General features: G+C 39.1%; 1 protein-coding gene across 1 annotated transcript in view; it reads left to right on the top strand.

Annotated features, from left to right (window-relative positions):
* Positions 1-638: 638 nt before the first annotated feature.
* Positions 639-19717, top strand: part of clstn3 (calsyntenin 3) — a 29071-nt gene continuing 9992 nt past the window's right edge. The window contains exons 1-13 of the mRNA XM_037676191.1: positions 639-898; positions 1591-1657; positions 4113-4235; positions 7409-7619; positions 7778-7986; positions 8963-9112; positions 10394-10579; positions 10682-10969; positions 11399-11511; positions 15973-16132; positions 16823-16882; positions 16984-17132; positions 18676-18824. Of these exons, the coding sequence (XP_037532119.1) occupies positions 1591-1657; positions 4113-4235; positions 7409-7619; positions 7778-7986; positions 8963-9112; positions 10394-10579; positions 10682-10969; positions 11399-11511; positions 15973-16132; positions 16823-16882; positions 16984-17132; positions 18676-18824 (1865 nt within the window). The 5' untranslated portion in view covers positions 639-898. The remainder of the gene's footprint in view (positions 899-1590; positions 1658-4112; positions 4236-7408; positions 7620-7777; positions 7987-8962; positions 9113-10393; positions 10580-10681; positions 10970-11398; positions 11512-15972; positions 16133-16822; positions 16883-16983; positions 17133-18675; positions 18825-19717) is intronic.

The following is a 19717-nucleotide window of genomic DNA, read 5'->3' as shown; positions in this document are numbered from 1 at the left end:
AACAGTGAGGTGCTGGCATCATATCCCTTGATGTGAATACCTCTACGATGTATATATTTTTGGGATTATGCCTCTTCATTTTGAAAACTTCAGCTCGGCCGTCCTTTCACACACTTGAGGACAAACCTCACTGTAGCAATGGTCCAGATTCCAGTCATATTTATACATGACGTGGTGACTATTATTAATTAATGAACTGCTATTTCCAGAGATGACTTCTTTTTTTTTTTCCTCCCTAACCCTTTGCAAATGTACAAAAGTGGGAGGCGGGGATGATTTTCAAATACAGTTTTGTAATGTTCAATAAAATGCTGGATTTCAAACACTTTGTGTTGTGCACAATGTTTTCCTGTGAGGGGTTGACATGACGTCATCTCGTAGAGATGACTGAGCAGCAGTGTGAATTATGTGCAAATTAATTTAAAAAGGGGAGGAAAACTAATGTGGAGGAGGAGGGTGCCAGTCAATAAGCAGACCCTGAGCTGACGGCTGGCGAGATGAGATGAATTGCTGTGTTGGAGTCAGAAAACAGCCAGAGCAGCAGTCTGCTGCCTCAGAGCTGGTGGGGGCCTGAGAGTGAAGGACGCAGTGTGGGCGGGTTAAGACACGCCGAGAGGGCGGGAACGTCAGCGTAACATTCCCATCGTTTTTCTTTTCTTTTTTTTAAAAACAACAAGGACATCTGTCGGTCTCTTACACCTCCTTCCTGCTTCTTGTAACGCATTCGGAGGAGAACCTCCCGTTCTTCTTCTTCTTCTTCTTCTTCACCTGGAGGTTTGTCAGTTGGTGCTCGGTCCTCCGGGGTTTGCTGAGCCGAGCGGCAGGGGCGTGAGAGGCGGATGCTGCGAGCGTAGAAGCAGGTACCAACAACCCGGAGCATCACCGCGCTCAGCACACGGTAATGTCAAACTACAAAAATCCGTATTTCTGCGACATTTTACTCCTCGGGGCCCCACCAGCGGGTCTAATTTTTCCCCGTTTATTTAGCCACGAAGCGCGTGATGTAAGCGCGTGTCGTTACTAGCTTGTGATGAAAATCGGCTAGAAATTGTCGCATAGCATGTTTGTACTTCTGAACGTGAGTGTTGTTAGCCTGGACAACCTGCACGGATGGAGCCGCATGCAGTTTTTCTTTTTTTCTCTCGCTCTCTCTGTTTGACTAAATATGTTGTGTGTGTGCTCTCAAAATATAGGGATTGGTGATAGATAAACCCCCGGGCTAATTACGCCACAAACACATTTACACACACGTTCATGTGTTGGTACTCCACACAGGCTGGGCAAGCATGCCAGTCAAAGCAGTATTAAGGTAAACTGCTTCATGGATTACTGGTCCAGTCATGCAACTCTGCTAGTTTTGCAGTCCTCCAGGCGTTACATCCATGACACTTTATTTATCTGGTGCTTTCTTTGCACAAACGCAGCAGTGAACGTAAAACCCTGTCTGTTCTGCCTGATCTGCTTCTGTCTCGTTACAGTACTGTCCACTGCTGATCAGTTGTTGATGCATGAACTGTACACCCCCCTCTCTGTCTTCACCCCACCCTGTTACCTCCCCTCCTCTCTGTTTTCTTTCCTTTCCTCCCTCAGATGGACAGAATGAATTTTCTCTCCTTCCTTCTCCTTTGCTTGACTTCGGTTGCCAATGGCAACAAAGGTCAGTTCCTCATCCTTTTTGACTGGTAAATGTGAAGTATTGAGATGATGGTTTACATTGCCATAGGAACACGTACCTGCCTGGGTTTTCAGGTGAATCCGTGGCTGTTTTTGCTCAAGAAATAAACCCGATGACTTCATTGTTATTCCTGTATCATAAAGCCTGAATTCCTCATGCATAAACGGTGCATTCAAACCTACATACATAAACATTTTCCTGCTCATAACCCTGTGTGCATGTGCCTTTTTCACCTACTGTTTGACTCTGAGAAAACAGACATTTCCCTCTGTCTTTGGCAGATTTATTATAGTTTTTTTTTTTTTTTTTCATGATTATCATGCTGAGAGAATGAAACGGGAACAGAGAAGGGAGATTGTGTCAGAAGAAGAGGCCAATGCAAGACTTGAAGTAGATTGAAGAAGAGGGAAATGAGAAGAGTAAGTGGAGATGAAGCCATGACAGGAGAGGACATGCTGGGGGGTGGGTGGGATGCAGGATGATAAGGTGGGAGAGGGAGGAATATGAGATCGGGCAACACGAGGGAGAAAAGAAAAAAAAGAAAAGTGTGAGAGGCTGGGCCTTTTGTGTGCATACAGTACGTGTGTCAGGTTGAAGGGTCCAGATGAGGAGGGGTGGACGCGTGAGTGCTGGGGAGTGACAGAAAGAGGAGCAGTGCCAAGGGGGGCAGGCAGAGAGATGGAGTGAGATGCCTCTCAACTGTAATCCTGAATGTAATCCACAGGCCTGATGCTCAGATTAATGCTACACAGAAGCAAAGAGGGAGGGGGAGGACAGAGGGCACGAGATAAATGACCAAAACAAAAACGCAGAAGACGACTGAGGAAACCCAGGAGGTGGATGAATGTCTGTGATTACCTCTGGGTGTTGAACCTCACATTCTCTGTGCCAGCTAAAAATACGTTTGAATTAAAGAGTGTTACAAACTGCCAGGATGGATGGATCTGTCAGATTTACTTACTCGTTTGACAGATATTCACTTCAGGAATTCACAGTTTTGGCGATATAAGCATTTATTAAGTGGAGATATGATCAGGTGTTTAGATAATTACAAAAATTTGGAAGCGACTCAGAGTTTTATCAGCTGTTGTTTTAAGGTAAGAATGCTTTCATAGTTGGAGAAAGAACAATTTTTTTTCCTGCAAGTAATGATTATTTAAATTTGCCAAATATTTTAAGATGTTTTTATTTATAAACGGGTGAAAAATATAGTCAAGGATTTTGACATATCATTTAATCTGAAACTAACCCCCCCAAAAAAATACAACTCAACAGAAACGGGTGAGATTTAGTTATTTTTTTAGCATTTTTGCACGAAGTCAGGCAATTAAAAAAATACAGTAGCAGTTTATGTTTTTTCTTAATAATTTTTCAACATTTTACCTCCTAAATCAACCATATTGTCATGTTAATGTATGTAATTAAGAGTCAAAACTGTGCAATTAATCATTTTAATTACGCATTTATTGTCGGCAACAATAATATCTCAGGATACAATGAACAGAGTTTGATGTAAGTAAAGCCTAAAAATGATTAAAAAAAATCATTATAGTTGGTAGAGTATGTTTGATATGAGAATGCTTTAGTAAAATACCACAACACATAGATTTTTTTTTTTATCAGTAACAAAAACCTCTTTAAATTCAGCAGTGAGGCATAGTAAAAGCTGTGATGCTTAAGCAAAAAAAATAAAAAATCTCAAACCATACCCAGCACGGTGTTTGAGCTGAAAGAAGTCTGATCAGATTTAGAACCAGCAGCATTTCGCCTCTGTTGACTCACTTCTCACACAGAATTAGTTCCACTCAAATTTTCTAGAAAATTCACTGTGATTGCCAAACAAACAACAAACCAAAAACTGTCTTGCGCTCCTGTCTGATTTCAAACTCTGCAGCTTCTGGCATTAGGAGACAGACACCAGAGGGAGGGCACGCCGTGCCGCCTTTTGTTTTTCCTCATTGCTGGAGTGTAAAATCGTCAACCTTCTGGCTCATTAACTTGGCCTTTGATCGCTCAGCACAGAACATTCAGCAGAAGGATTGATAATTGTTTTGACATTAAGGGTTAAACTCAGAGTAAACCTAAGGCACTTGACTCTGACTTTGCTTTTTTTTGCTGCATTATTCAGCTTCCCAGATTTAGATATGAGCAATACTTTTCTGTTTGTTTCTGTGCAACACAGGGAAAACAGAGTGGATATAGTTATCCTGCTGGTGGATGTTGCTTGAAATGAACAAGGGATGGTGGTCAGTATGGAGGAAAAGAGAGTTGAATATGATCAAACTGCGGTCACACATGTTTTGCGTATTGTTTCCCCCTTACACATGCTTCCTCCATGTCCTCCACCATAATTGGATGTTTAAAAATAGCTGCTTTGGTTTCCTTCTAATTGCTCCATTTAACCCAAAGCCTCTTTGGTGTCCTCTCTGCCATTCAGCCAATAAACACAAGCCATGGATCGAGACGGAGTACCAGGGGATCGTTATGGAGAACGACAACACCGTCCTGCTCAACCCCCCTCTCTTTGCCTTGGACAAAGATGCCCCACTTCACTATGCTGGTAACTGCAACAAGCACCATGGAGGGCTATAAAATCAAATGGTTAAAATGATTTTCACTGAAGTCTTTTTTTTCCCTTTTGAATGGCTGCTACAAAGAAATAAAAAATGGGTCAAATCATCTGCAAAGCCAAACTGAAGCTCGTCTGCACAGATGAGACAGAAAATCATCCAACTTTTATTTTGCAGACAGAATGATGCTGCAGTCATATGACCACTCAGAGGTTTATTCCCGTTTGTTTTGTTTGCTTGAGCTTTTAATAGTGAATAATGCAAACACCTTCTCTCAGCAATAAGACTAGAATTATTTCCCTAAAGACCACCTAAATAGAAAGGCAAATGTATTCAGTCACAGAGTGCACTATTTTTAGACCATCATAGTGTAATTGAACCTCTCTTTGCAGGAGCAATCAGCAGGGCTCTGCCTGTGCAGCCTGATGAAATAAGGTGATCATGTTTGCCCTCAGAGTCCTGGAAATAACCGTGTTCAGTCAAATTACAAAAAAATCAAATTGAATTACATGAAGTTTTCCTGATGTATATAGAGCCCATGTCAAGAAAGAAGAGGAAATTACCTGTTTGAGCATGAACCTTTGACTTATGTCAGCCGATAGACATCAGCTGCTTTTCAAAGTTTTTTTTTAGGCGCTTCTGGAATCACGTTTTTTTCCTCATTCAATTTGGATGATAACAGGCTGTTTGAGATAACATGAAATAAAGTCTAGTTATCAGTATCACAACAACAGCAAAGATGTAACGTTAAGTATTTCTAATGCTTCGTCGCATACATTTGTGGCTCATGCTGCTAAAATGAGTCGGAACGAGCACAAAATGAGTCCATAGAGAGGCCGTCTAGTGATCCCAGTAATTAAAGTAGCATGTAGTCTTCCTAATCTGCCTTTTAAATCAATACTTTTTAACAGACATGCCTTTAGAAATAATCCTTTCAATTCTAGTCCTTTCAGTTTCCTATAAAATTTACAATTTTTCTCTGATGGCTGCGCTAGGAAATCCCTTCGTATAATGTTTGGTCTTTGTGATACATAGGCATTCCCCCTGTTTAAATATAAGGTTGGAATTCGCAAATACGTCATTTTAGACCAATAAAAATCAAGGTTTGAAACCAGCACTCTTGAAAAATATTTGTTGCAGGCCAGGTGAAAGAATGACAGATTTCAACAAACTACATATCATTTTGAAGCTATTGAGATAACAAATTAAAAAAAAATTATATATATAGGAAAAATTCCTGATTGTGACTCATTTTGCCAACATTTTCTTCCCTTTAATTTACACAATGTAAAAAGTACAAAGTAAAACATCCATCCATCTATTATCTTTACCCATTTCTTCCTTTTTGGGTCGTGGAGGTCGCTGGTGCCCATGTCCATCTATCACTGTGAAAGGTGGGGGACACCTTGGACAGGTCTCCAGTCCATCACAGGGACACATAGAGGCAAATGAGACAAACAACCATTCACTCTCTCACTCACACCTAAGGACAATTTGGAGTTACCAATCAGCCTAGCATGTATGATTTTGGTCTGTGGGAGGAAACCGGAGAAAACCCACACATGCACAGAGAGAACATGCAAACTCCACCCAGAAAGGCTCCCAGCTGGGATTTGAATCGGGGCGACCTTTTCGCTGAGAGGCGGCAGCTCTACCAACTGTGCCACCGTGCTGCCCTAAAGTAAAACATAATTTTGTGATTTGCACATAATTAAAATATGTTCCACATTTTGATTTTGTCAGCATCATGTTTTAAAATAGCATGAAAAGAGGACTAAGAGAAGACTGGAACAGTCTGCAACATAGGTTAATTGGTAATAAGTAAGATGATTTTGTCAAATGTTAAGGGTTACTTTGAACTGCATTTATTAAAAATCAGGGAAATAGTTTCTGGATTTCTTTTTCATACTTCCATTGAAGGATCATCACATTGATTTTGTTGCTATTTTTACAAATTATGAATCAATAGTGGCCCTTTGCACATTAAAACAGACACAGTTCTATCAGAGAAATGGGCTCAAAACAATCATTGCTAGTGAACACACATCACAGCTGCATCCACAAATTAAAATTAAATATATACCATAAAGATAATTGTATACCTGAGGTCTGCTAAATTATAATTTTAAGTTCCTTTTGGAAACCAAAGACGCTGCTTCCTCAGGGCTGAAGGGAATGAGGACCATCTGGGTTGTTATCCGTGCACTAAAACTGGAATTTGGGCTTGTATTTGGGTCAATGGAGCACATGTTATGGACAGCTTGCAAATCTTTGTCACCAGCATTGACGCTGAACAGCGTTTTCAGGTTGGGGAGCAACATAGGCTGCACTCAGACAACATGATTTTCACAGGGAAAGATTTGCTTTCTTTAGGAAAATGTCATAAAAACAAAACGTTCTGTTCATGTTACGACTTGGCTTTGACATGTTCAGGTGCAAAACTGTCTTACTCCAGATAAGTCTATAAACTAAAATGTTTAGCTGAAATTTTATAACAAGCAAAAGGGAGTAGTTACTTATAAATAACTTACTGGCATAAAATTTAAAGTAAACAATTTTTTCCCAAAAGTGACTTATTTCAGGTTTAATATATAATGATCTGGTATTTTTACATTTATTGTAACATCTCAAGTTTTCTAGAAAAATGTTACAAGTAATAACATGTTATATCTCTCTTTTTAGCAATTTTCTAAGCATGTCACAATTATCACTCAAATCGATAATTGTGACAGATTAAAAAAACTAATTAGTTACACACATCTAGAATGGTATAAAGGCAGAAAGGTACATTTAAACTGAAAAGTTGCTTAGAATTTTCTTTTAATTTCCATCTATTTAGGAGTGTTTTCAACAGAGATATTTAGTACCTTTAATATTTTTCTGTAAAATATCTGATTGCCTGATTGAACAAGCTTTTGGAGTATTTTAAAAAGGCAAGAAAAACAACGCTCATTAGTCAGAAGGAGGCCAGTTTAAAGCTGTTCAAAAAATAAAAAGGTCAAAGTAGGTGTTGCAGTAATCAGCCCATAAAGGAAAACTACCAAGTTTTTTTTTTTTTCAAGTTAAAAGTGATTACAAAAAAACTTCTAATTTAAATATCTGAGTGTTTGTATAATATGGAAAACAGATTTTGTAGCTGTCTCACACAATCTTTCTCCCTCAGGTGAAATCTGTGGTTTTCGGGTTCATAACGGTCCCTTGGGTTCAGGATCAGTCCAGTTTGAAGCCGTTGTTCTGGACCGCTCCACCGGCGAGGGTTTGGTCCGGTCCAAGGAGCCGCTGGACTGTGAGAGTCAGCGGGAACACAGCTTCACCATCCAGGCCTACGACTGCGGAGAAGGACCTGATGGAGTCAACAGCAAGAAATCTCACAAGTCAGACCTTTTAGTCCCAGTTTGGAAATTAGCTTTTTAACAGTTTTACATTCTGTGTGTGTCAGACTGTGCTCTGTACAGACTACTGCAGCTTCCTGTTATCACAATAACCCGCGCCTCTCTGCTTGTGTTTGGCCTTCCACTCCTCCTCCCCTCAGAGCCACTGTGCATGTTCGTGTAAACGACGTCAACGAGTTCTCCCCTGTGTTTGTCGAGCGTCGCTACGAGGCTTCGGTCCCAGAGGGGCGTCTGTTTGACCGAATCGTACGCGTGGAGGCTCTGGATGCCGACTGCTCCCCGCAGTACAGCCAGATCTGCTTCTATGACATCATCACTCCCAGTGTGCCCTTCGCTATTGACAACGACGGTACCAAGATTTTTATCTCACACTTTTAATTCAGAGACTGCAGTGCTAACACTATAATCACATTTTCTGTTTTATGTTTGTTTGTAAGCAAAACTTTAATTTAGTTCAGTTCTGTGATGTGCTGCACTCAGCACACAGAAAACAGCGGCAGCCACTGCTGAGATACTGAAGTCTGTTTAGGGAAAAATTGAAAAGAGTTGCAGGGATCTTATACTCCACTCAGGTAAAAGACGTTAAAATAGAATTTGTGGGGGCGGGATTTTGTTCTGCATCTGCAACAACTGTTTGTTTTTTTAGCCTTATGCTACTGGCTTATATCATTACCTTATTTTTTGGTGGGGAATGTAGATACAACAGTCATGTGACTTCTTGGTGGGCGATCAGATGTGACCCTTTTTTAACAGCAGTTGAGATGGATCCAGCTTTAGCATGACTTTGCAGATTTTTCCAGAACTTAAAGGGTTCTGCAGAAGATGAGTGGCCTCTTTCTGTTTTTCAGACAGTAGCTGAGACCTTTTGTTCCCGTCTTGCTCAGATGCCGTTTGCTTTTTGTTGTCTGTTTACTTGGTTTTTCGCTTTCAGTTTTGACCCTTTCTACTCTTTGTTTTTCATCTCATCATGTCAAAGCGTCTTCTCTTCCTACCTACTGTTTATCAGCCGGCATGCTGGGTGCAGTCAGCCCTTCACAGATACTCTCTGTTTATTCACCTGTATCTATAAAAGCAGAAAAACACTTTTTGTTTTTTACTTGTTCAGAGTTATTTGTCTTCCTCTGTCTTCTTGATTTCTTCCTATAGACAGAGCACCAAGCTCGGTTGTGGCTCTGTGAAGTTGTTTTGGGGCTGTTGAAGGCTTTTCCATGTACTTTTAGCTGTTTTGTATTTTCAATCATACAAGGCTGCTGCTGACTAACTTACTATTTCTGTTTGTCTCATTATGTCATGTTCTCCATTTCCTTTGATGCTTTGTCTCCTAGGTAACATTAAGAACACTGAGCCTTTGGATTCAAAGCGGCAGCGCGTTCACACCTTCTGGGTGACTGCCTTCGATTGTGGAAAGAATCGTGCTCAAGCTGATGCTCAGGTTGTCGTCACAGTCAAGCCGTCCTGCAAACCCGGCTGGATCGGTAATCATTATTGCACATATCTCTTCTTCTGTCCTGAAATAACCCAGTGAAGGCTTTAAACATGTGGTTTACTTGTTCCATTCAATGTTTTTTTGGGTGAAACTCTCACTTTCAAGTTATAAAGCATGTGTATGGCCATTCAGTTTGACACATTTTTAGGTCAGCCAGTCTAAAAATTGATGCTGGGGCTTCAATATGAGATGCTCAGCGGTGATTTAGGAATTCTTTCCAGAAATCAAATAAATTTGACAAAGTGTTGGTAATGTCACATTTGACTGTGGTTAAGTTTGACATCTGGAGGTCGTGGATGCTGCTTCAGAGCAGACAAAGGCTGCTTGTTGGTCTTTAACAGTTTTAAGCACATGATCTGAAGGCATCTTCAGCATTCAATAGTACAAATCTGATTGAGTGTAATAGAACAAGTGATGCAACAGGCAGCCATTTTTTTAAGCTTTCTTCTTCAGATTGAGAAAATATTTTAGAATCTTAGATTTTTTAAATTAATACATGCTATCTTTTTATTTTTATTTTTATTTATTTTTTAAGATGGCCTCCCTTCTCCCCTTACAGCCATCCTCTCCACACCATTATTATGAAATATTTATTCTAGTGACTATCTAGTGTAGGTTTTTTTTTTTTTTTTAATAGGATAGAAAGAAAGAAAAGACAAAGTAAGACTCCAAAATATAAGAACTATACACAAAGAGAGCAAAGGCAAAACACCCGGCCACTGTCTGTTCACCTGCAAAGAGCATGACAAAACACAGCAACAAAATACATATGTATAAAGAACTTAAAATATTCATGGCTTTGCAGTAAGTTTCCATAAATATATATGCCCATACCTACGCCTATATACATACATACATACATACACATGAATATACATTCATATACATATCTATATATCTACATATAAAGCCTACATAAGCATCCCTGCTTCTATTTGTGTGTGGTTGTGGGCATGCATAAGTGTATAAGGCTTCTCTAATAGAACATTTAATAGTAACTGTGAAGCAGCAGAGACCCGACCCCCAAGACCAGAGGCAGACGAAAAAGGGGGGACCAGAGCCCAAGACCCCAGGAGGGACCCCGACCGCGGAGCCCCCAGGGCCACCCACACATGTTATCTTTATTTGATTTGCAGATTGTCGCATTCTGTTTCTATTTAATCTTCTTTTTTTAGACAGTTATTTTTTGTTTGCATTCTTTAACATTCTCATTCATTTAGAATTTAAATGTAGCACAATGAGGTGTAAAGTTTTTTTTTTTCTCCCCAAGGATGGACAAAGCGTGTAGAATACACACCAGGGTCAGGAAGCATCCCTCTGTTCCCCAGCCTGCATTTGGAGACTTGTGAAGAGACGGTGTGGAACATCCAGGCCACTGTAGAGCTCCAGACTGGCCACATTGGAAAGGGCTGTGACAGAGACAGCTACTCCGATAGATCTGTACGCCGCTTGTGTGGTAAGTTTTACTCTATACCTAAAACCATAATCATGAGACAAAATCTGTTTTATTCATGCCATGTCCTTTATTTTTATTTTTTTTCCTTTGTCATTTACTCAGGTGCCGTCAGGGGTGAAGTAGACCTCCTCCCACCTCCATCTCCTGCAGCCAACTGGACTGCTGCTCTGCCCACTCTTCCCTCTTCTGATTCATCTCTGGTCTTTTCCTTCAACGGGTCGAATCATGTTGCAGCGGTGCCGGATTCGATCGTGTCCACACTGTCAGGTGACCATTTCACCCTCCAGCTGTGGATGCGCAGGGGTGGTGCCAACATCCAGGCTTCAACCACACAGTCCAGGGGAAATCGCAAGGATGAGGAGACTATTGTGTGCAGCACCGTCAAGAATGGTGCGTTTCACCTTCTGGACTTTACTGACACTGATTTACACTCTTTGATGGGATATTTCAGTGATTGCATGCTGTTACTTATGACCGTCGTCTCATATTCTAATCTGCAAGTAAAACCAAGGCCGAAAAAAGAAACCTGATTTTACCTTCGACAAATATCAAGCTGTTCCGAAAGGCACTTGACTTCCAGCTGTCACCTTTGTGCAGCTGAGTGGACAGCAGAAAGCCAGTAAAACACTGTAATTGTGCCTAAAATATTGTGTGAATCATGTGAATATAACTGTGTGACTTACAGGGAAACAGACCTTTTGAAGAAATTCACAAATCAGAATAAAAAAAGAGTGCACTGTTTTATTCTTTTTGTGGTTACTCAGAAGAAATAGGTCCACCAATTATTTTTTTATTCCTTTTTGTTTTTCTTCTCTTCAGATGACTCCTACTCTCATTACTCCCTTTCCGTCCACGGCTGCCGTCTCTCCCTCTTCTACTGGCCCGACGTCTCGGCTGCACGGCCCGTCAAGTTCTTGTGGAAACTGGAGCAGGTACCGGGGAAAAATACTTTATTTTCTGCATATATTTTCTGTTTCAATTTTAGAATTAAGCTGAAACAGAAGAAATTTAATAATCTTTACTAAATAATCTTCACTAAAACATGTTTTTTAATTGAATGAACATATTTTTTCTCTACAATTAAACAACACTAAAATATAACTCTAAAATAAAGCCTCTTTTCCTTCACCTCCCAGACTTTTTATAGTTATTGGCTAATTTTAATCGTTCATGCTGTGTCCATCATCCATCTGAAGAAATTGTTGTCTTATTGAAGTATTGCGCAGTTCGTTACCTGTGAAACAATACCATACCATACCACTTTATTTATAAAGCACTTAAAACAGCAACAAGGCGACAGACCTTGTTGAACATTACTTCTTATCTGGGATATAATTAAAGGCCCGGCATGCCTGGCAGTAATGCATGTTGCCTGTTGCCTTTCAAGCCAAAGTTTTAACATAAGATTATTATATGATTATATGATTTACTTTGTAAATTAAGTTATGCACTTTCTCATGTGATATTGGAATATCTCATAAAAAGTGCTTGGAGAATGTGTTTCATCAAAACCCATTTACGTCACGGTTTGATGGGAGGTTTGAACCCAGAATGTGGACAGGATACAAGGACCATCCATCCATTATCTTTACCCGCTTCTTCCATTTTGGGTCACGGGGGTCGCCGGTGCCCATCTCCAGCAATCACTGTGCGAGAGGCGGGGTACACCCTGGACGGGTCGCAAGTCCATCACAGGGCCACATAGAGACAAACAAGACAAACAACCATTCACTCTCTCACTCATACCTAGGGACAATTTAGAGTTACCAATCAGTCTAACATGCATGTTTTTGGTCTGTGGGAGGAAACCGGAGTACCCGGAGAAAACCCACGCATGCACGGAGAGAACATGCAAACTCCACCCAGAAAGACCCCTGGACCGGGGTTTGAACCAAAGACCTGCTCGCTGAGAGGCAGCAGCTCTACCAGTTGCGCCACTGTGCTGCCCGACACAAGGACCTCAAAAATTAAATAAACTTTATTTTTAAAACAAAAGTTCTGTTGTGGCAGAAACTACTTAAAAAGAATCACCTCAGGGAGAAACACAAGGATAACTTATACATGGCATGAGGAGCCAATCATTTTTGACTGAAGATGGAGGAAGATAAACAGACGAAATAGACTGGGGCGGAGAAGGAAAAGAGGCTACAGCTGTGACAGGTGAACAACTGAACAAAGTACAGGTGTAAGTGGGCGTGGCAGGACTGACTGAGGAGACGTAATTGATGGCACAGAGGAACGCAGGAGAACTGAAAAAATTAGAACAAATAACATCACAAAACATAATCGACCTGATAATAAAACACAAATGACGGCAAAGCACAGATCCTGACAATTCAGTGATCATGAGTTATTTAAAAGGCAAACATATAGTTAATGATAAAAGTTTAAACAAAAATTTTGTGCAATTTGTCATTGCTCATAATTCATGTTGCAGATCAGTCTGAGGAACAGTTTCTACCCTGAGGCTGTTAGACTCATGAATCTCTAACCAGAATAATCACTCTGAAAATCACATCATGTTGCTGCTGATCTGTTTCATGTTGCTGCTGATCTGTTTCATGTTGCTGTGTTCATGCGTGCTCATCTGCTCACGCAGACTCATGTTCGTGCTGCTGTTTGACGTAATGTTTTTATGCTACTAGTGCTTAGTGTATATTTAGCTGATGTTTTTCTTAGTTCATATCTTAGATCTTATTACTGTTTTTCTTTTACATTTTATTGTTGGATGTAACTGGGACCCTGTGTACATAATTTCGTTCCACCACATGTACCACATGGGGTGCGAATGACAAATAAAGAACCTTGAATCTTAGTCTCTGCTACTACCACACCCAATTTTAGATCGATATCTGTCATACTGACATTTGTTGCCATTTTAGTTTCTTTAAGGTTTGTTGGCTTTGGCAGCCATGTTAAATTAGGTTGACTCTAAAAATTCATCTGTTGTAGATGTATATCCATTATTTACTCTCTATTAGTTTCATTAAATTTTTTTCCAGGGTTTCATAAGAAATTTTTGCTGACAGACAGACAAACACCCACATGGATGCAGGCAAAAACATTTTTGCCCTCTCTTTTTGGCTGCAGTTTATAAAATTTTTGTGTCTAAATTCACCCTCTTAAACAAAAATCGGTTGTGATGGACTCTACTTCCCCCTTTAGCTGCCTGTGAAAGTTGTAGCACACAAGACAACTTGCAAAAATGAAAATGTTGCAATAACAGCAATTTCTTTAAACTTCATCGAGGCTCTCTTCTTGTTTTTAATTCAGGCTGTTTTTGTTGTCTGCTACACGGGATTGTTGTTTCTTCATCATATCAACTAATCAAGTAAAATACCATCACGGGAAGAAACAAAAGGAAAGGCGACTTAATATATTCACATGGAAGTTCCGCTAGCTGTTTATTTCAGATTTAAAATCATGTTATTGCAAGATAAATTTAACCTAAAAGATAAATGCACCTAAATTGTTTTGTAAAGCTTTCACGTAAAGTCATTACTTTAAAAGTCTACTCTGTTTCTGGCTTCTGTGCATCCGTGAATCAGCAAAAAGCATATTTATTTGTCATTAACATGCATTCAATGATTGGGCATTGAAGTGCATAAAAAAAGTAATGCCACTTTATTATTCTTCATGCAAGCTTTGTGCGTCTGTGTGGTTGGGTGTGTGTTGTGGTGAAATAAGGTTAGTTTTGATTCAATCCACTGGTCTTAGACAGATTGAAGTCTCTTGGATTAAAAGAAGCTGAGCTTGTTAAATCCTTCTGTCTGAATCACGTTATCTTGTTAGCCTGGTCTTTTCCTCTCTGCCCCACTATCTATAAAACTTCCCTGACACTCTTGTGTTGCTTCTGTTTTCACAGTTTGTTTATAAAAAGTAAAATAAATTTGTAGTACAAGTTACTTCACGGAAATATTCATGAAATAGGATAAATATAGTATTTATTTGTTTATTTATTTATTGCCTGAAGGTGATAATGTTTTTGCCCATGTCTGTGTGTGCTATTATACTTTTTTTATTATACTATTATACTGTCTGTTGTGTTAGCAAAATATTTCTTCAACCTATCAGAAAACAGTCATTTGAGAGTAAACTCAGTTCAAGATGGCTGCCACTGCCAACTTACCTTAAAAACACAAAAGCAACTCAGTCAATTTTATAGATAATGACTTAAGACTTGGTAGTTGAGACTGATCTCCAACTCATATTCTGAACACTAACAGTTTGCACTAAATCTTTATTTAAAGTTTTGTCATTTATTGCTGTAATTGGAGTCAACTCTGTCTGTTAGCAACTATGTCATAAACCACTAGATGAAACCTTCAGAAAGTAACCATTGGCTGTGCAAAGGCTATGGATTACCTTTTGGAGTCTCCTATTCAAGATGGCTACTACAGCTATCAGTGTTAAGAAACATAAAAATAGCTATAGTTCAGCCAAGCTTACAAAAATTGAGCTAAAATTTGGTCTAGTAGTAGCTGAGAATCATCCAGAACACATAGTCTGATAGTTACCTCTGGCAGTTTTGCATGACATAACATTATTTTATGGGTTGGTAAATAGTTACAACTCATTTCTCAAAATAAGATGATCTTAGTCTTAAACTCTGGCATGAAAGGTGGTGAGTGATGTGCATTATTTATTCATTAAACAATAGGCTTTCAATTTTCATTCAACCTTTATTTAGACAGGTAAATCCCATTGAGCCTCGAGGACTCCTTTACAAGAGAGACCTGATTTCAATTGTTAACTGTTTCAAACAATTTTGTCACATTTATGATTTCCCACATTTCTTCAAAAACAAGCTCCTCTCTAAACTTTTTAAAGATGTAAAAGCATTCAACAAACAAATAAAAGGAAATAATTCCACTCAAAAAAGCCCCCCAAAATAAATAAATAGATAATAAATAAATCAATTTTTGGTTTGTACCCAGACTGCGATCATATTTCAAGTACCATTTATTAATGCTTCACCTGCTTATCATATAATTGACCGCTCAGATGGACTCCCGCTGCCCTTAATGCTCCCTCCAGGGTTAGATAATTATAGTCCAGCTGCTGAAGTAGAGGGAAAGTTCTGTGAGCGTTATCATAACTGAACAGAAAAAGAAGAGCGAGAGTTTTTCACAATCATTAATGTCATCGCAATATTTAAAGATAATATTGTACCTGCATGCTTTTCTAATATCGTGCAGGTCTTTTCCACTAAGACCTCTCAAACTATCAGATTTATCTTGAAAGGGCCTGACATTTTCAGTCGGACTCAGCAGCCTGAATACACACTTTTCTGTAGAGTGAAATAAGGATCGGAATCCTTCTTTTGCCACTGATTTTCCAACATACATTTTTTTTTGGCTTCTTGTTGACTCCTTGTACTCTCTGTCCTGCAGGTGTGTGACAGTGAGTGGCATCATCTCTCCCTCAGTGTCCAGTTCCCATCAGTGACTCTCTATGTGGATGGTGTGACCTTTGACCCTGCTCTCATTCACGACAACGGAGCCATCCCCAACCCTGCACCCCGTCAGAGGATGCTCATTGGCGCCTGCTGGGGTAAATTTTATGCTCTTTAGTATAATTTTCATTCCAGCTCAATGATGCGTTTAATGTCATGCATAAAAACTATGATCTGCGCAGTTTGCTCCTTGTTTTATGTTCCTCCAACACCAAGAATATAATTTAAATCAAATATCATCCCCAAAAATAGTTGTCTGTGTTTTTCTGGCTATAATCATGAACCCTCATGAGGCATCTCAGGAAAAACCGCTGAGACATTTTGTGTTCTGCTTCTTTCCACACCCTCATTTTACTCAGCTCCATAGCTGCGTTTTGTTTTTAGGGTCTAATAATATAAATGACTTATCAATTATTTAGGGCAGCAGAACAACACAGGGGGCAGACAGCTATGAGACACTTACACTCGAACTGCTCGTTAAAATGGGAAACTGGCTGCCAATTACCAGCGAAACACACACACATTTATTTTTTCATCCCCACTGTGTGTGTTGGCTGTGTGGCAGCAGCTGCTGCCAGATAATGAGATGTTGCATTTTTGAAGATCCTCTACAGTTCTCTCGCTTATGTTATTTATTTATATACTATATATTTCCTTCTTTCTGTCTATCTTTTCACACTCAGATTTAGTCTACCTGACTCTTCATGACTCACTCCGCTAAAGTGCCTTTCTCAGTGCATCTTATTGTTTTCTGTTTTTTTTTTGCTCTTCTCTGGTTTTCCCTGCAGAGCTCGAAGAAAAGCAGAAGGAAATATTAAACAATACAATCCCAGAGGGGAAAGACTCAGGTGACCTACATGTTTTTAAAGTTTGGAGCTACTTATCTTTGTCATCAGTTGTGGAAAATATGAAAGGATTAGGCATAAAATTATGTGTGTTCACGTTTTAGTGAAGTACGTGGGTGGCTACCATGGCCTGTTGTCGGGGGTGACGGTGCGTCCGGGTAGCGTGGAGCCTCACAGCGTGGTGGAGTGTCTTTACGCCTGCAGGGAGGGGCTGGACTTTGGAGATCTGGAGACCCTGGGGTCTGGAATGAAGGTGGCATCATGTTGCATCAGAAACAGAGTTGTGACTGTTGTCAGGAAGCATCTGAACAAATACAGAACCGTTTCTAACTCTGGCAAATTAGATCTGCAAAATCTATAAAACAAAAACGACTAGAGAAATTGGATTTTCTGCAAAAATGCAAATTGAATGACTTTATTCAAATTTACTGAAGAAGCTGAAATTGAGTTATTAAATCTAAAAGAAGCACAAGACTTGCTTAAAGGAGCAAAACACTAGCTCAATGAGGCAAAACACTACCAGTAACTGAAATAGCAAAACACTAGCTAAATATAACAAAAACTAAAAGTAGCAAAATACTAAGAGGCAAAATGTTACTTAAAAACTAAAAGTAGCAAAAGCCTAAGAAAAACTGGCAAATAGCAAAATTAGCAAAGACCAGCTAAATGTAGCAAGAGGCTAGCTAAAAGTAGCAAAAGACTAACTTGTTTTTATTTTGACTGCTCCCTTCTTCAGGGTTGCCACAGCAGGAAAACTGCACAAAAGATTTGGCAGTTTGTTTGTTTTTTCACACAGGATGCCCTTTCTGGCACAACCATGACACTGGTGCTACAGCAGCACACAACAAAAAGCTAACTAACAACCATAAGTAACAAAAGGCTAGCTAAAAGTAGCAAAAGACTAACTTGTTGTTTTTATTTTGACTGCTCCCTTCTTCAGGGTTGCCACAGCAGGAAAACTGCACAAAAGATTTGGCAGTTTGTTTGTTTTTTCACACAGGATGCCCTTTCTGGCACAACCATGACACAACAAAAAGCTAACTAACAACCATAAGTAACAAAAGGCTAGCTAAAAGTAGCAAATTGTTAGATTAAAGAAGCAAAATGTTAGCTAAAACTAAAAGTACAAAAAGCCTGGCTAAATATGAAAACGGTTTTGCTAAAAGTAGCACAAGGCTAGCAAAAACAAACAGTTAGCTAAAAGTAGCAAACGGGTAGCTAGTAAACACTAACAGAGAGGTAGCTAAAAGCTAAATTAGCAAAAGACTAACTAAAAGCTAAAAATAATGCAATAATACAATTTAAGTAAGTTAAAGTAGCAAAAGGCTAGGTAAAAGTTGAAAATAGCTAGACTATGTAAAATCAAAAACAGAGCCATTACCAGTATCCTAAAACAGATTTTAAAAACAACAATATTTTTTAAGGAATACAATTTTTTTACGCACTTTATGGGGAAAGTATTTGTAAATAAAGTTCTGATCTACAAATGGCTGGAATATCACAAAGTATGCAGATATAGTTTAAAAAATCCAAAACAGGAAAATTACAGTACGAATGTTGGTTAAGCATTCACACTAATATGCATGAACATTTGTCTCCTTCACAAATGTTAGTGAACATCTTAAAAATATTTTGTATTTTACAAAATGATTTAGTCATATTTGTTTTTGTCACATCAGAATATTTTGACCTTGTTTACTCAAAATTTGCTTGTCTCCATACAGAAAAGCTTTATCAAAAACTGTGAGGTGTTAAATCGTTAAAGAGTATTGATGTAAGTTCATATAATCTCTCAGGTCCACGTGAACCCGAGTCAGTCTGTGTTGGTGCTGGAGGGAGACGACATTGAGAGCTTCAATCGGGCCGTGCAGCAGGTCACCTACAGAAACTCGCTGCGCTTCGCCACTCCAGGAGTCCGTCCTCTCAAGCTTAGCACCTCTCTGAGGTACAAAAACACAAAATCTATCTTGTGTGTGGGGAATTTTGAAACAAAGATTAATTTCACAACAAAAAACTCTGAATGTGGAGCAAGTTCCCCTGCAAACTGGACTTTACCTTTGACATAAATAAATAAATAAAATAACTGTTCAAACATTATTTCAGAAAACTGGATGAAAATTATGCGTCAAATATAAACAGTCACACCGGAAAGATTCTAATATCGCAAACATTACATTCAACACGTCCTAACAAGAGTCTGAGACTGAACTTTGCTCCGGCATTCAGATGAAGAGCCAATCTGCTTCTGCTGCTCACTCCTTCAACACTGAACCCGTCACACGTGGACCTAGGTTCAGCTCAGATAACGGCCGGTGTGCCAAGAAAATATGTCAAAGCACGAGATAAGAAGATATATCTTATCTCCTTGCTCATTCACCCATCAAGTAACGTTTTTTCTTTGACAGCGTGAACTGCAGGTGTCAGGTTATTTTCATTCATAGAAAATGAAAGTTATTTCTGGTTATAGTTTTAAGTAAAAATTCTATAGGTGTTTTTGTATTTTTTTAAAGCAGGTTGCTCTGAAGGTGACTTTAACTGTCTCTTTTTTAAGATTGCAGGGATTAAAATTGAACTGTTTTTACAGCACACAAACTCAGATGCTTAACAAGTGAGAACTGACTCTGGCTTTAGCAGTCACTTTTAACCAATTGAACATTAACACACTCAGGAAATAACAGTCCATTTTGTATATTTAGCAGTTTATTGTGTATTTGCATTCACTCATGCTTTATTTACATGTTTATATTCTAGGATTAGGACGATTATAAGGCTTTGAGCGAAACTGAAGGACTTTTTTTTTTTTTTTTTTTTTTTTTTTTTTTTTTTTTTTTTTTTTTT

Source organism: Nematolebias whitei, chromosome 5 (genome assembly GCF_014905685.2).
Source record: "Nematolebias whitei isolate Nwh7 chromosome 5, NemWhi1, whole genome shotgun sequence".
Lineage (NCBI taxonomy): Eukaryota > Metazoa > Chordata > Actinopteri > Cyprinodontiformes > Rivulidae > Nematolebias > Nematolebias whitei.
The sequence above is the reverse complement of the archived record's forward strand: the minus strand, read 5'-3'. Positions and strand labels throughout refer to the sequence as shown.